This window comes from Hakea prostrata, chromosome 4 (assembly GCF_041222555.1).
Source record: "Hakea prostrata isolate BN-2017 chromosome 4, UWA_Hpros_2, whole genome shotgun sequence".
Lineage (NCBI taxonomy): Eukaryota > Viridiplantae > Streptophyta > Magnoliopsida > Proteales > Proteaceae > Hakea > Hakea prostrata.
The window spans coordinates 48,927,740-48,944,781 of record NC_142603.1 but is presented as its reverse complement, the minus strand read 5'-3'; the positions used below and the strand labels follow the sequence as shown (position 1 = coordinate 48,944,781).

At 39.5% G+C, this 17,042-nt stretch overlaps 1 protein-coding gene across 2 annotated transcripts; it reads left to right on the top strand.

The window, feature by feature from the left end:
* Positions 1-3,097: 3,097 nt before the first annotated feature.
* On the top strand, positions 3,098-16,794 carry LOC149019306 (double-stranded RNA-binding protein 6-like). Of its 2 annotated transcripts, none has more exons than XM_089153332.1 (4): positions 3,098-3,713; positions 4,574-4,821; positions 13,537-13,756; positions 14,595-16,794. In XM_089153332.1, the coding sequence occupies exons 2-4, from the start codon at positions 4,576-4,578 to the stop codon at positions 15,923-15,925; spliced, it is 1,797 nt and encodes a 598-aa protein (XP_089009458.1). In that variant the 5' UTR covers positions 3,098-3,713; positions 4,574-4,575; the 3' UTR covers positions 15,926-16,794. The 2 variants fall into 2 exon arrangements, with proteins under 2 accessions (XP_089009458.1, XP_089009459.1); XM_089153333.1 differs by lacking the exon at positions 3,098-3,713 and adding an exon at positions 3,722-3,876.
* Positions 16,795-17,042: the final 248 nt, after the last annotated feature.

Genomic DNA, 17,042 nt, shown 5'->3' with positions numbered 1-17,042 from the left:
CTTCGCCATGGAATTGTTTGCACCCCCACCCGTGATCGCAAATAATGGAAGAAGAATGGTAAGCGGTAGAAGAAGACAAAGACAAGTCGAGTGTATGCTTTTTTGTTCAAAAGTATTATTGTCCTTTTGAAAACTTTAACTTGCTTAGATCGTAACTTAACTTGGATTCCATAACAGCAAAGGATATCATTGATATAATTTTTTTTTCGAGGTCTAATTGATAAATTGGGTAACTAAAGGTGTGGTACTGAAAAGTTTCGTTCATTTTTTTATGACAAAACGATAAAGCATTTGTATTAATTTATAGCACAAGTACGAAGGTCCTCAAATTGAAGCTTCAGCCAAAACCTAGAGGTTAAGCTATACATGAACTGAAGGGCCAAGTTGGTGAACCACTTTAAAAGTGTCTCTAGTCTAAAAGCTTTAGAGGCTATGTCTTGGGTATTGCTAGTGATCTTAAGTAAGTCAAGCACTAAGTCTATAGACTATGCTTCATATCGAGAGGGCTTCTTGAGCATTACATCAGATTTGTTAGACCTGATTTGAGAGAAGAGAGTGTGATCTAAACTCGCTTGAAGATAAGACAAAAAGGCCTTCAAAAAATTGTCCAATGTGTAATATCCCACGAAATAGTTTGAAAAGAGCAATGCCAACAAAAAGTAACCCATAAATCCATATTGTCCAATACAACCATGAATTATGAATCTGTGCTTGGAATGATAGAGTTGTGAAGTAGTAGTTGTTGTTGTTGGTTTTTTTTTTTTTGGAAACATAAGATATATATATATATATATATATATATATAAAAGAAAATAGTAAAGAATACATCAAAGGTTACAATTGGTAGAAAGTCCTCCCCTGAGACTCTTGATTGTCGAAGGCGATGAGGGTCTCAAGGAGTCCCCCTCGGTCAAACTGAATTCCCCATCAATCATCCAGCCCACAAAGAAGTCGGAACAATGGTTAGTCTCACGAACATGATGCTCAAACGTAATGTGACGAAACCAGGGGCAACCAATTTCAAGATGTCCTCCAAGACCCCCAAACACCGCCATTACCACATGTATCATCTCTACTGCATTTAAAGAATCAGAGATGGTCTTGGGTTCGCACCCACTCGGCGGCATTAATATAAAAGCTCACCCCATGAGGAAGTAAATAATGGTGCGCACAAACTGGCCCAGATGATCCTCAGTTCTAAAAAAAAAAAAAAGAAAAAAAAATCAAAGCATACCAGAACTTGGGTATAATCTTTGGTCAATGGTTCCCGAATGCCGCACTAAATACCCAACAATTCAAAACAATTATATTTGAGTTGAGGTGCTCCTTGCGATAGCGAAAGAACCCTGCCCTCATGGTCATGGCCCAATGATCCATGTCCACCTCTACTATTCTTCATTGATCCGTCACAGTTCAACTTAACCCACCATGACAGGGGCGGGGGGAGGGAACCAATCCAGGTGAGACATCGTGGAGTGAGAGAAAGCAACCTAAATCTCCCATCTTGCAAAGAAAGCTCTTGCCATATCATTGTCTTCCACTTTAACACTTAAATCACTAAACTGACCTTTGACTTCAGAGATAACATGGAGACATAATTCTCTAGCAGATCGAGAAGCCTTGTTGAAAGATCGATTATTGCACACTATCGCCACTGGTAATAAATCATGGTTGTCAAGCTAAAACATCGGACCAAACTAATAAGGGAATGCCCATATAGGTGTTGGATAAGAGTTTATTTATAGACCAACAAATAAATTCTATAAGGCTGCGTTTGGTTGCTGGAATAAAGGTGGGATGGGAAAATTCTTAAAAAAAGTGTAGATTTTTTACTTATTCTTTAAATCCAAAAATAGTAGATTGTTTGGTTGTTTGGGGTGGGAAAGTAGGAGACAAATTTCCTTGAATGCTGTCTATTGATGTAGCAATCCAACTTTCCCACCTCATGTCATTTTAAAACCCCACATATTTGGTGAGACTTTGTGGGAAAGTTGGGAAAAGTAAAAAGTAGACTCACCTTTATCACTTTTCCACAAAATCCTTTCATTTCCTTCTCCCTCATCCCACTACACATGGGACCCACATTTTTTTTTCCCACCCCCACCTTTGCAAACAAACGCAGCCTAAGAGTTGCATATTCAGGGTCATCATCTTCAAACCCAAAACCAAGGGTTGTAATTATGTATCCATTTTTGCAAATAAAGCCTAAAATTTTCGAGGGATCAGGGATTTTATTGGAAAGGATCACCTCATTTTACATAAACCAAACTAAATTCAAGTAATTGCAATAATAGAAAACATCATCTCATGATAGATTTATCAATCTACAAGTTAGAAAAAAAACGAGACACATAGTTAAAGCAAGTTACTCGAGAGATAAATTCAGTTCTCGGATGAGTTACTGGATTTTTCACAAATACTATATAATTGAGCAGGTTTATTTGTGAATAACGAAACTTGAAACACTAGTGGTAGGGGCGAATTAAGTCTTGAGGAAAACAATATTATAATTCATCTAAAAATATTAACATCTCATCTTGCTGTAGTATATTAAGAAATTATTCCATTCAAGATATAAAGTAATGTTATTCATACAATAACAAACAAACAAACAACAAATAGGAAGAAAAAAAAGGGTTAATCATCTTCTTGACATTACACGTAGAGTATGTTATATGAAATTTGTTAATTCAGATCCTCTTCAACCGAACAAGTCGTTCCCCCCATCCCTCCACCCTCTGAGTTGTTCATATACTATGGGTAGGCCATGTGTTGCCCATCTAGAAAGGTAAGGGGGAAGAACGATCTGCTTGGTTGGATAGTATCTGGACTTGAAATTTACCCAATCATAAAAAATACAAATAAAATAAAATGAAATTATTCAAAGAGATTGAGAAAGATGAGAGTTTTTATTTTATTATTATTATTTTTTTTTGGGGGGTGGGGGTGGGGTTTGGTTAATGAGTGGGAGGGTTATGCACTTATGCATAGTAAACCCCTTATTTCTATTTAACAGTGTAAGGATTTGAAGGCAGTTAGTTGAACTGGGTGAGATTTTTTCTATTCCATTTTCTTTTTGTTGGGTAGAATTCTCCATTGGTTGAGATAAACAAACAAAAAACCAATTATAAGGTTCAGTTGGGGTCCATGTAGATGTCACCTGAGGTAGAACAGAGGGAAATTTCGTTTTTTTCCGGTAGAAGAACTGAGGGAAGTGGGGAAATCATGAGCAGCAAAGGATCCCAAAATTCTCAATTCCCAATGTAGTCAAACTCCATTGCAGCAGAGACTTTTTCCAGCAAGGTCGCCTGTTTCATTAAACCATGAACGGGGCATTTAGGTAAACACAGCCGAAAATTTAGTGAGGTAGGTGTACATTAGTAAAACCTCCAGATTTAATTCGTATTAATGACTGATGAAAAAGTAGCTCATTTATCGTAGCATTAGTGAAAGGAGTAACCAGTAGCAGAAAAGGGTGAGAAAGAGAGAGAGAGAGAGAGAGGGAGAAAGAGAAAGAATAGATGGATAGGTATCTCATCATATAGTGTCAAAATTCTGTTTCTTGTTTCAGATCTTCTAAGGACACATATGCTCTGTTAGATATCAGACTCTACTTCATCTTTTAACGTTTTAGCCGGCGATTCTCATGTCAGTCTCCGACGATCATTCGATCATTTGAACGGCTTGCAGGTTGTCTTCGTGGAGGGTCTAAGGTCAGTTATCTATCAAATTTATCTCTTCTATGCTGAGTTTAAAGGACCACATGAGATGGGTTTTGAATTTCTTCTTCACGTCTCACTCATAACCACTCATAGCCTCGTGGTGGGAGGCTAGTATGGGCTGGTTCACTTCTACGGTGCACTTGTAAAGTTTCAGGTTAGTTTCAGATGGGTTTCTAATCTGATTGAGTTTGAGGTTGTTTTCGAGTCTCCTGGGCAATCTGATCAAGCTAGTTTTTGTGTCGCAAATGCTTTGTTTTCGCTTTCAAGAATGTTTATTGGAATTTATTGGGAATTAGTTAATGCGACGTGGAATTCTATAGAAATGAATTATGCGGATCAGATAAATTTTTGGCAATTTTTCTTCCTATCTCATTAGTTTTTATTTTTGCATATTTATTTGATTCTAATAACTCGGTATTTTTGGAAGCTTTAGGCTTCATTAGCTCCAAATGGTTGAAATTGCTTCCAGTCTTTCAAGTTCACTTCAACGTTGATGAGCTTGTGTCAAAATTACCCATCCAGAAATGGTGGCTAATGGTTTTTTGTTTTTTTTGAATTCAAAACTTTTTTAGTTCTTATCTTAGTATCTGTTCTGTCGCCAAGATTTCTATTTGTGCGCGTGCGTGAGTATGTGTGGGTAAAGAAAGGATGACTTCCAGAATAGTTCTTATGTAACGAAGCTTATTACTTTGAATGGGGACAAAATACAGGAGATGGTCAATGAGCCAACTGTTCAAATTTTGTGGGGGTTTCATGTTTTTCTTCTTGCTTCACTCCCTCTTCCCCTTTTTCCCTGTTATATATTTTGTACTTTGTGCATTTATAAGTTTGTTATTTGTTATAATGTCCAGGCATGTATAAAAACCAGTTGCAAGAATTAGCTCAGCGAAGCTGTTTCAACCTGCCATCTTATGCTTGTATCCGTGAAGGACCTGATCACGCACCTCGGTTCAAAGCAACTGTTAACTTCAATGGGGAGACCTTTGAAAGTCCAACCTTCTGCACCACACTTAGGCAAGCAGAGCATGCCGCAGCCGAGGTAGCACTCAGTACACTTTCAAAGAGGGGTCCGTCTAGATCTCTAGCTGCAAGAGTGTTGGTAGGTGTTGGACTGATGCTCTTTCTTTTCGCCTTATGGCATTTTATTTCTGCTTGCCTCTTCTGCTGTTTATACTTCTGGTCCCTTATTTTGTATAGGGAAAACTGAGCATTCCCCCGACCTGAAAACTCTCATTTGGAGAAACATAATCAAGGGGTCTGATTTAGGCCTTCAAACCAAGAATGCTTATACAGGTCCCATCCTCTTCGAGGATTAAGGGATTCTTACGGTGCTCTCTATGTGATGTAATATTTACTTCAAATTGTACTACTCTGAGATGAATGTGTTTTGTGTCTTAACCCCAATACTTCGAGTTCCTCTCAATTTAGCATCATCATCAATTTTGGAGGTTGCTAATACATGATAAACAGTGTTCAACTGAATCTTTTATCTGCTGGTTCATTGTGGTAGCCTGTTGACATGAAATGGTCGAGCTTTGAGACAATGAAAGCTTGAAGTCTCTCTGTATGATCTGGAAGAAACCCCAGATCAGTGTTGTAGTGCAGAAAGTTGAGTTTGATCTATAAGTGTTCAGATGGCAATTGACACTTAACATTGTGGTCCATTTGTCAGTGCAATACAGAGGTGGTAAGTGGTAAGGCATAACAGAATATTTATAAAATCTGACTTTATTAAAAGATTGAAAGGCCAAAGCTGAGTAGTTAGCCCTTGTCATCCTTGTGCCAACATGTCCAGGTCAATCTTTGTGGATGATATGACACTTGCAATTGTAGGCCTGGATGTTTTTACACTTTCATTTTCAGCAGTCTCCTTGTCCATGCTCATTGTGACTCCTGTGTTCATGGGGAATGTTATGAAATGAAATTTGAAATTTTGTCAGTGCAAGTGCCAAGTTAGGGCTAGTTAGGGATGGTTATTTTCCTAATGCTTCTGTTAGTTGTCATTCATCAGTTGACCAATTTCCACATTTCTACCTCTATTTTCCTTCTAACCCTATTTGAAAGATTCCAAGACAATCCTAATCCTTTGTGTTGGTTGGGCTGCAATTTTTCCCTGTGAGTAAATTTTACTTGGAAAGAAATGAAGCAATAATATTTTTCTTCTTTTGGGTGAAAAACTAATCTGCTTCTGTGAGATGCATATGTTTATGCACCTATTTTTGAACCCCTACCTTTTTTTTCCTCCTTTGTCCTCAATGTTGTGGCAACTGATCTCCTTTTAGAGATTAGCTAGTTTTTCATGGCTAGAAGTAGCATGAAAAATTTATAGTGGTGACTGGAATGGGAAAAAAGGTGTACATTGTCCTGTAGGTTGTAGCTTGGAGTTGCTGGGCAGCATTTTTTTCCGGATAAATAAATAATTCATTAACCAAATGAGAGAAAAAAGAAGGGGGGGGGGGTACAAGGAGCAACAAAGGCTGGAGCCTGATAAAAGCCCAAAGGCAAAAAGTGACAGAGCAAACCAAGAGAAAAAAAGGGACTATGCTATTTATCAAAGGCCTATAAAACAAAAGGCCAAACATACTAGTTTTCCCGCTAATTTTTCTTCTTTTTCTTCCAAGGAGATTTAAAGTCCACAATGAAATCTTCATCAACGTGATGGCAACCCTTAGTAGTGTGGTTGCTTTTATTGCTACCATCACGTGTTAATTACATACGAAGCATTTGGAGTTTCGAAATTGATAGCACCCTCCAAATCTTGCCCATGATTGGAGTTACCCTCAATGGTGTCAATGATTATGCCATCTTAGTTAAGGCTAGTCTCAGTCAAAGAAGCAACGGGGCTGGTAATAATAGGCTTCAACAAAGGGGAAGGGGCAACTAGGGACTTATTAGAGGAGAGACAACCGTTTAGGGATTTAAGGTAGAAGAAATCCCAATGCTTGGGGGTGAGGAGGCAGGGGAAAGTTTGGTAAGTGGGGGGAGGGAAGGGGGATTAGGGGTTGGGTTAGGTCCACAGGCAAGGGGCATGGAGATAGAGGCTAGGATAGGTCTAGTAGAAGGGAAAATGGGTGAGAGTGAGATTAGAACAGGGCCCAACCCAAAAGAGAGAGAATTGTGGTGGTAGTGAGGGTATAGGCTACATGGGTCTGGGAGGGGAAAGGGAGGGAAAGAGGGTGAGATGGGCCCCACAGAGAGAGAGAGGTGGCTCCAGAATCATAACAGGGATCACATGAGGGAGGTAAGGGGAAGAGAGACAACAATGGTGATGGGTGGGCCCCAGTTGGCCATCATTAGAAGAGGAGAGCGGAGAGGGAAAAGCGAAAAGGCGGATGGTGATGTGTGGGCCCAAGTTGGCCCATCGTTAGAAGGAGAAAGAGAATAGATAAAGTGAAAAAGGATGGAAAGGAGGAGAGAAAATCCGCAATTGCAAGGGAGTAGGTTGGCAGGGTGGTGGTGGCGCGATTGGGGGGTCGACAAGAGCTAAGGGTGTAGGCTGCGATCGTTGCAGTAGGGGCGATAGATGCAGGTGGCTCGATAGTCAAGGATGACAAAATGGGAGGGAGAATGATGGGAGTGGGTCAGTGCTAGCGACAACGACAGAAGGATAGTGCAAGCGAGTCATCCAAAACGGTAGGGTGGAGAGCGGTTGAGGCAGGAGATTTCAGAATGTCATTTTTGGCATCAGAAGATACAGGGTAAGCACCCTCAACATCACAGCCTAAAAGGGTGAACCACTTTCGGTCAGGCTAAATCTGGGCGTGAGTAGTAAGGGTTTTAATGTTGCCATTCTGATGCTTGGAACTTCCTTTGGGAGATGTCTCGAAGATGTTGATGCCTGGGATTGGGGAGTTTTTGTTGAGTTCAGCGGTCAGAGGGTCTTTTCTGTGCATGAATAGTGACCAAAGGTGCAGCAAATCAGGCAATGCAGCGACTTCCAATCATAGTTGACCTCCTACATGAAGGCAAATCCTTCTTCCTTCCTTGACAGAGATCACAGAGGGAATGGGGTCTTTGTAGAAACTTTAATCCAAATGTCAGCATAGGTAGATATTCTTTCAGCGGGTTCTGATATTTGTGAAAAGTGGACTACCAGAGACTGAACTCATGAGGCTCAACCCCTCAACACCCAGAAGTGGAGGGGGAGCCCTGGGAGTGAGACCTAAAGAGGTAAGGAAGAGAAGTCCTCCTGGGTGAGCTATAGTTTGTGATGCCGCCACTGGATGAATAAGGGTTTCTTCCCCACCATCCTTCAAGCACCCTTCTCTTAAAAGGTTCATCGAGAACTTGAACAAGTAGAAACTGTGATTGAGCAGGCAGGTATCCAGCACCCCTGATGGTTCCAATTGCTTGGTCAGGGATGATTTCACAATCTGAAAATGGGCTCTAGAGCCAAGAAAATGGCCTACAATGCAGCAGCTTCATAAAGTAACTTCTTCATCTAAAGCACCTGCCAGACAAAAGATGATGGTTTGACCAGCAACCAATGAGGGGGGTTGGGGATGAGGCGGAGAGGCAAACCAGCACGAGGGTGTTGGACGCATAGTGCAAGGGGAGAGGGGGAAGGAGGGTGAGCCATCCCCTAGGTTCATTGGATTCCATTTTTGATGGGGAGCATTTGCTCAACTATCTTCCTTCATTATTATTATTATTATTTTCTTTTTTGTGACAGCATTTGGTTAAATTTACATCTGACACTTCTCTTTGTCACTGGTTTGTCAATTTTACATCCTTTTTGTACGGAGCATGCTTGGAAACAACACATGCCTAATTTTGCACTTTACAATGACTCTTTTCACTGCACTTAGATTAGGTGCAAATTTTATGTTTGACATAGGATTCATAATAGGCAATGTGACTACCCAATAGTCCTTTAGAAGCAGCAAAGAGCCTCATTTGGCCATGGTGTATCAAGTCTTGAATCCGTATTGCGGGGTCTTAAAAAACAAGTAATTTCTGCTGGGCCTTTATCCTTTCTTTAGGTTCATTGGATTTCTTATTTACTGGAAGAACTTCCAGTTATCTTGGTAGGAAACTGATATCCTTATTTCCATCTCAGCAAATGATTTTTTTCCCCCCACAATGGATTGTGATGTCTTTCTATGGTATAGCAGGTCTGTTCATTAGCTCCTATTTTTGGTGCACAATTTCATGGAATGCAGGTTTGGGCATACAGAATTCAGCCCAACAACCAAATACTTGACTTGTTATCGCTAGGCTTAGTTGCAGCTTTTAAACTCTCTTTTTAGTGTACTGTTTCGGGCTGTGATTGAGTGATTTGAAGAGGCCTTGGTGCTGCAAAGTCTTACCAGGAATTTCAGTTTAATAATGAATGAGGTTTTCCATTCAGATCAGGTCTGGTTCCACAGTTTCTACTGCCCTTGTTTTGCCAAAGGTTGAAGAAGACTCACACAGCCCAGGAAATTCGTTATAGTTCTTTTACTTGCTGAGTTTCGTAGTAGACTTATACCCCCCTTCCTTTATTATTTATTCCCATCTTTGGACTTCGCTTCCATGTTCATCCCTACACAATAAATCTAATTTCTATTAGTTGCTATCTTCGTCCATCCCAATGCAACTCTTAAGAAATTCTGGATACTACAAGATTGCCATGCCTTTCTATTTTTTCGGATTTATCATACCAGTGCAGCCCTTAAGTGATCCAAGTAATGTTCATGGATGCTAGAATTGCATCAAGATGCTGACACTTAACTGGGTCAAAAGCTAATGGATTTTCCTTTTGTACATGTTGGTAATATGAGCTCTGGTAACTCAGGGATGCCCTTGAGAGCCTGATATAGCAGCTATGTACAAGCTACAGTACCAGAAAGGAAGAAGGCAGGGCCAGAATCGTATCTTAATTTTTCTTAGGATCCAATTCTGTTTCTGAATTTTATACCTTGTTGAATCTTACACCTCTGGAGTTCTGTTCCAATTTCTTTTCCTGTATTTACTATGTCTATTTATCTTAGTTGAGGTTGTTCAGTAAGGATTTTACAGTCCACTCTTGTTTCGATTAGGTTTTCTTTATCAAGTCCGGTCCTACAACTATCAGGAATTGCAGTACAGATCAAATTCTAAGTCTATGTTTTGTCTTTAGAGCCACAGTTTGAGTTGTGTCTATTCAAATAGTAGCTGTTTTGACTATTGAAACTAGTAGTTTGAAATTTGAATTCCAAGTCAGTTTAGAACAGTTAGAGAGTCAGTTTATGGACTCCATAGATAAATGTTATGGTTTATGCGGCTATGCCCTCATAGGCTCATATATAGATGTACAATCTAATGTGGTATTGTGGTATCTAGTCACCCAAGGGATTAGGGCTAGAACAGCTCATGTAGATCCAATATAACAAAGACTAGGCAATCAGAACTGAAGCCAGTATTTAGCAACTACCAGAAATAGGGACTCCTAAAATAGTACTGCTGATTTGGTATCATTCATATTTTCAATTATGATTTCATAAAATAGTCAGCAACTATATTTTTGGTCAAGAAATTAAAATTGTTTTGGTTGTATCAATTTGAAATATTTTGAGATATAGAAATCCATTTTGGCAATTAAATTATTGAGATTTGAGGATATAAACAATGAAGTGGGTGAAGATCTTCTTCCTCTTGTCCAATTTCAGTTTCCATTTTCTTTCAGGATTAAATTAAGTAAGAGAAACCCAAATATAGCTCTGTCCTTTTTCCTTCTTTGTTTTAACCCCATTACCTTCTAGGCCAATTTCGGTATGGCCTTACAATGAAGAGTCTCTGGACCTTATGAAACATCACAGAATACTCCAAGGGCTTGAGGACTGAAACCCTAAAAGCATAAGACCTAATCCCTACACTTTATTATGGAATTTTATTTCACAAATTCAGTACATAAACTTTACCTGATTCTGCGCATTGAAACTGTAAAAGGTGGAATAAATAGATTCCGAGCTTGATTTAACCCAAACGTGGTTTTAAGTAAACTGTTCTTTTAGACTAACGTCGTTGAAAATTAAAGAGTCAGAAACAAATTCCAGGTTAGGTATTGAATTTCCTAAAATATGGTGTCTGGAATCATCCTAATTCTATACACAGTAGTAAGATTATTCTAGAACATATACTGCTCGATTTTTGAAACGCTTATGAAATCATATAGACTCAAGTAGATGATGCCCTAAAAGATTCACATTGGAATAGTTTCAAGAAGTTTCGTTATGATATTTACAAAATCAGGTTCAGATTGTGATTCCAGTCTGTTAGTCTTACTTGTGGTATTTTATTACCTTATCAGACGAGATTAGGATTTTCTCAAATTTGGTGGAGACTTCATCTATAAATCATCCATAACCTCATAAAATTTTAAGTAAAAATTCTAGGTGAATTCGGAGACGAATTCCGAGACACTTGTTCTCCCATGATCTGATAGAATCAGTCCACATTTGACAAAATATCAAATCCTAACATCAGCCCCTTGTTTGGTCAATTAATTCTAAACTCAATGAATATCACAATCTTCTTATTCATTCTCTTACACAGAATTCTTTTTGTCCTTTTGTTTTTCTCTTCTTCTCATTCTCCTTTCTTCTTCTTATTTTTAACAAGCTGAACAGCAAGGGGAGTCCCTTCATGTATTCCTCCTCTTCTCCTTTATTTATATGTTTATTCCTTTATTTTTCTAACCCTTCTCAAATTCCTTCTTTTACTTTGTGTTCTTTTCCAATCAACTTCTATTTTATCTCAACTTCTAGTCACCAGTCTGCTGCTATGGTTATGGAATTCTCTTATGCCATTGATATTGAAATCTATGGTGTAGATGTGAGATCTGGCCCTTAAATTGTACGATCTTAGATTGTGTGGCGTGCTGGTGTGACATACCTGTCATATCCTGAACTTAGTAGCTTAAGTAGGGTGTGATAGAGGGATGAGTCAGTTTAGATAGGAGGGAAAATTTATCCTTTCATGTCAAAACTTAATGGTGTTAACCTCTGAGGTTACAGATGTAGTTTTTGAAATTTAAAGGGTAGTAGATGTGATAGTTTGCAGCCGCAAGGGTTGTATGTGTAATTTACTTATTTGCCTACAATTTTAAAAAATAAGTGTGACTATTTGGGGAGTTTCCTACTTCCAAAATGGTTTTGATCCACTGCCCCTCCAATAGGAGCTGAAGATGCGGGCCCCCATATCAACATTGTTAAGCTCAACCCCCCCCTTTTTTTAAATAAATAGTTTGGATTTGCTTTCGCTTCTGGGCAAGCGCAGTGGTCAAAGTAGTTCGAGTCAGTGCTTTCCTTCCAGGCGAAGGGAGAAGGCACTTGGGCTATAGAGAGAGCAAATCACTGTTTCTCTTCTGGCTACAGGTAGCTTGCTTCTGACGGAGATGGTTTGAATAAAGTGAAACCAAAGGCATTCATTGGCACCCGAGATGCTAGGGCGTTAAAGAACAATGGGATATGGAGCGGCTTGTTAGACAACGCCGAGAAGGCGTTGGTGAATATGGCTGCCATGTAGTTTGATGGTTCAGCCAAGTTATGGTGGCAGACCACAACCGGGCAGGAACCCTCAGTTCTGCCTGAAACTCATCCCCCAAATTGGTCTAATTGCACTTCACGCTCCGTGTTCTTTATAAAAGACTACGAAGAAGGGAATAGGGGAAGGAGGATACTGACTTAAGGAATGAGGATGTTGAGTCACTCTCATCCTCTGTTCTTTGTCTTTGACTTCTCTCTGGTTTATCATCTGCTTTTTGGTTGCAAGTAGCCCAGTATAATTCTCCATGCTTTGATGTTGTGGTAGTAGTTGTAATATAACTTCTCCAGACTTTGAGATCCATCCTTCGGATCTGATCATATTTCACAGACCATTTCTACCTACTCTATTAATCTCTATCTAAGATTCATGACTATCAAAGTTCTGCTTGAACAGCTGGTGATATGGGAAAAGGTGGTGGATTATTTTGTATGTCATTTGTTGTTTGAGTGCTTGTTATGCATTATGGTCAGATCTGACCTCATCTAGGTGATGTCTATATCATATAAGGTTAGTTTTGAACTTTTAATGCTTGAATGCATTAGAAGATCAAGGCTACACTCCTCAAGTGAGCTAGATTCCTCAAGAATCCTATTTAGCTCATTTGAGGCATTATTATGTTGTAGTAAATGTGGATCTTATTTTTGATTAATATTTTGTAAGATTGAACAACAATTGGAAATTATTATTGCTTTGGCTCTCAGTGGAGTACTTCAGTACTTTCATGTGAAACATCATTGTAGTATTGGAGGATCCAACCCAAGACCTTAAGGCATTAGGTGGAGATAGCTTATCAAGTATATGAAGGAACAAGGATGGAACTTAACTACTGTCAAGTATAAGAAGGAACAAGGATGGAACTAAACTATTGTGGAACTATACTTCGTTAATGGATATAGTTCCTCAAATATATGAAAACAAAATGGATCAACCTTAAACAGTGTGGGAATATACTTCTGTGACTCGTAACATCTCACTGCTCCTCCTCACATGTAGTTTCAGTGTACAATACATGGACTTGTTACTCACTGGGGAAACAAACAATCCTGGGCTCTATGACCATGTTTGGAAGTCCAGCCCAAAACCTTTTAAGTACTAGGTCGAGGCAGCTGCTAAAGTATTTGAAGGCACCATGCACTGTACTTAAGTGATTTGGGGCTCTAACTGTATGGTTCCAAATATCTCAAGAGTTAATACATGTAACGTTTGGATTTTTTTTTAATCATTTTCAAGTTCTATTTGAACTTTCCTCTGGTAGAACATCACTGATAATTTGTGTTCTTTACTTTTGGTACATCTCCACTGCCAGGATGAAACAGGAGTATACAAGAATCTGCTTCAAGAGACAGCTCATAGAGCTGGGCTAAACCTTCCTGTATATACGACTGTTCGATCTGGACCAGGTCATGTTCCTGTATTTTCATGCACAGTTGAACTTGCAGGAATGAACTTTACTGGTGACCCAGCTAAGACCAAGAAGCAAGCACAGAAGAATGCTGCCATGGCTGCTTGGTCTGCCCTGAAACAAAGTATGTCTTTCTTTTTCCTTTGATATTCTTTAGTTTGTCCTACTCTTGTATAAGGGAATTATTTGATTCAGATATCGAGTGCAATTACTCTTGGTTTTTGTCCCTTCCTCTGCAGTTTGCCTGTGGAAACCTTTATTTTTTTATTTTTTTGGGGCCGCGGAGGGGGGGGGGAGTTGTTGTTGTGCGGATGGGACGAAGAGGAAACATTCTGCACCATGTGCACCCTTCTTCTGATTTTCTGTTATTTGCTTCTTTATGAATTTGATTGATATTCATGATCCAAAATGCATTTCATCACATTCGTTTGAAGCAATACTGTTACAATGAACTCCAAAAATCACGAATAAATGTAGAAACAGATTAAAGGAACACAAAGATTTAATGTGGTTCGCACACCAGTGACATCCACGGATGAAGAACTTTTGCTATGTAGTAAGATTGCAGTGGAGATCAAATCAATTGCCAGAATAGCGTTACAAAAACTCTCACCCAATACCCTAAGGCAAAATTCCCAAATCTCACAGTGACTCCATAAGGGAACATTGGTAAGTATTAAAGAATTTAATCAGGTAAACTGTTGGCCCAAGCCCTTTGCTTCCATTAGAGATCTCATTCAGATCAATCACCAAAATATGTCGGTGCATGTCCATCTTTGAAGTTGGGTACAAGAATTCAGGTCACATATAACAAAACTGTGCCCTTTCAAATGATTGTATATACCTGTTCAATTGGAAAACTAATTAAATTGTGAATAAAAAGATATAGTAGCTGTAACAAAAAAAAACACATATAGTGGCTTAGTGGTTTTTAATTTTCTTTCTTATTGGTTCTCATGCAGTGTCCCATCTTGGCTCTTCTTCTTCTTCTACTGGGTTGGAGGCTGAGGGGAATGAGGAACAGGAACAGGTTGTCGTGGCTCGCACCCTTGCTAGCTTGCGTCCAACAGACGCAGATAAATCGACTCAAAATGACCGGCAACGTGGGCGCCGGAGACCAGCTCCTGCTCGTAGGCCCACAAAGCCTGGTAGCACAAGCATATCTTTGTACCCAGTGCAGTACCAGAGTTGGAATTATTCAAACTTCTTTCCTGATATAGCAATGTACCAAATGTGGCAGCAGGAACAGTTGACCCAGCAGCATAGTCACCTGTTGACTCATCCAGTAGCACCAACTCCACAGCCTGGTCCTCATGTTGTTCCATTTATTCAGTCTATGTTCCGGCCAGAACATGGGCACTATGTTCCGTTAAGGGAGCAGGAACAACCTATCCAGGCTGTGCCAGGAGTTACAATGCCTACCTCGGATCCATCTTTTTACTTTTCCAACTCTTTGATGCCAGCACCTGTTGGGAGAAGGTCCCAAGTAACCATACAGGAGATGCCGGAGGAGAGAACACAGATGGGTGAGGAATGGCTTCATGGTGATTCTGATGGTGATGCTCGGAAAGTGAATATGCAGTCAAATGCCTCTGGAATTTCTCCATTTGAATCTGCAAATGCTTCTCTTTCTGGTGAAAGTCATGCAGAACCATTAAATCAGCAGAAAACACAGGAGGTCAATAAACAAAAGAGTGTTGAGTCTGATCGCAGCATTAGGCATGCTTTACAGCTGGAAGGAGGCCAATGTGAACATTTTGAATGGAACTCTCAGGGGACCATGGATGCTGGATATGGTCCCCGACCGACAAGCCCTGGTCATTCTGAGTTCTGTTTGCGTCAGTTGCAGGGTCATGATTCATCTCAGTCCAGTCCCAGGCTAAATCATTCCCCCAGAGGAGTTTCTCCAGTAATGGGTCAGGGTTTTAGACTACCTGCTACTGCAGCTCCTATTATGATCAGAACTGTTGGGACTGCATCTTCAGCGAGACCTAGACTAGAAAGCTCAAAACCTCAGCAGCATTCAGGACTGCGTGCTCCAGCTCCATTCAGGACTGCCGCTTCTACATGTGCATCTAGACCTTGGCCAGGAGGAATGGTGATTGGAGGAATGCCTTCTAATATGATGGCTCCAGCAGTTCAAATTAGATCAGTTGTCCCAGTCTGTGCAGCACCACCGGCTAGGAAAATACCCGAAACTAACCAGGACAGATTGTTATCGAGTAATGAAAGAATGAAGGAGCCAGAAGATGCGAAGGTAGCAAGTTTAGAGCTGGGTAACCTTCGTATATGAGCACCACATATATTTAAGTTACTCTTTATCTGTTGGATGGTCCATGATGATCCCATATTTATAGAATTCATCTTCTCTCTCCCAAACTTTGTATTGGGATTAAAATTTTGTTCCCCAAATGTGTCCTTTGTACATTTAGCCTAGATCTATGCTAGACCAACCCTTGAGTCTGTAATGTTGTGCTCAAATGGCACACATTGGGGATCCAAGTTGCTCCATCCTTTGTGCAAGCATGGTCTTTGCCGCACCTTGTTTGTTCGCCGTTTGATATGGGTGTGTCTGTATCTAAATGCCATGGATGGGTTTAACAGCAACGGATTCTTGAATATTGAGGAATATATGGTTCTTTTGAGGGCACTCTTCAGATTATGTGATGCAAGCTCTTCTGGAGAATCTCTATAGCTACACCAGAATTTCAAGTGTTCATGAAAAGGTCTCTACAGCTGCAACAAAGAGACTCAGTCATTTGATAATTGCTGTCTCTTCAACTTTCAGGAAGGATGATTCTTTTTTTTTGGATGAATGAAAAAGATGGTTCTTGTTGTGGTTATATGGTAGGTTTTCACATTATCATCATAATTCAAAATTGATGAGGGACTGGGGAAACGTTTATATAGTTCTTACAGTGATTAATATAAGCACAAATGAAATTCCTTTGGAGATATACATTTGTTTATGATTATTTCTTGAAGCTTTATCTCTACCTCGGATTAACCCTAAGAGAAATCATGAACCAAGAGAAAAAAATATTAATGTAATACGTGAGGACATTCAATAATTATCAGGTGTATGTACTTTATTAAATTTGAAATTAATGTATTACTTTATGCTTCTTTTTCACAACAAATCCACAAATTATTTAAGAAGGGAATAGTTAAGGGAATCATGTTGACTTTGACTAAAGACACTTACCAGTTTGGAATCTATACAAGATTAGGTCTTTGATTCTTGATCTTCTTCCATTAGAGGAACAACACATCTTCAATTGTGTGGTCCAACCCTAATACAAGTGTTATGACAATGATCCAATCGTACCATAAACATTGTGATATGATAGAATCAAAACATACTTGTTTTCCTTTAAATATATACAACTGTTCATATAAAAGAATTATTA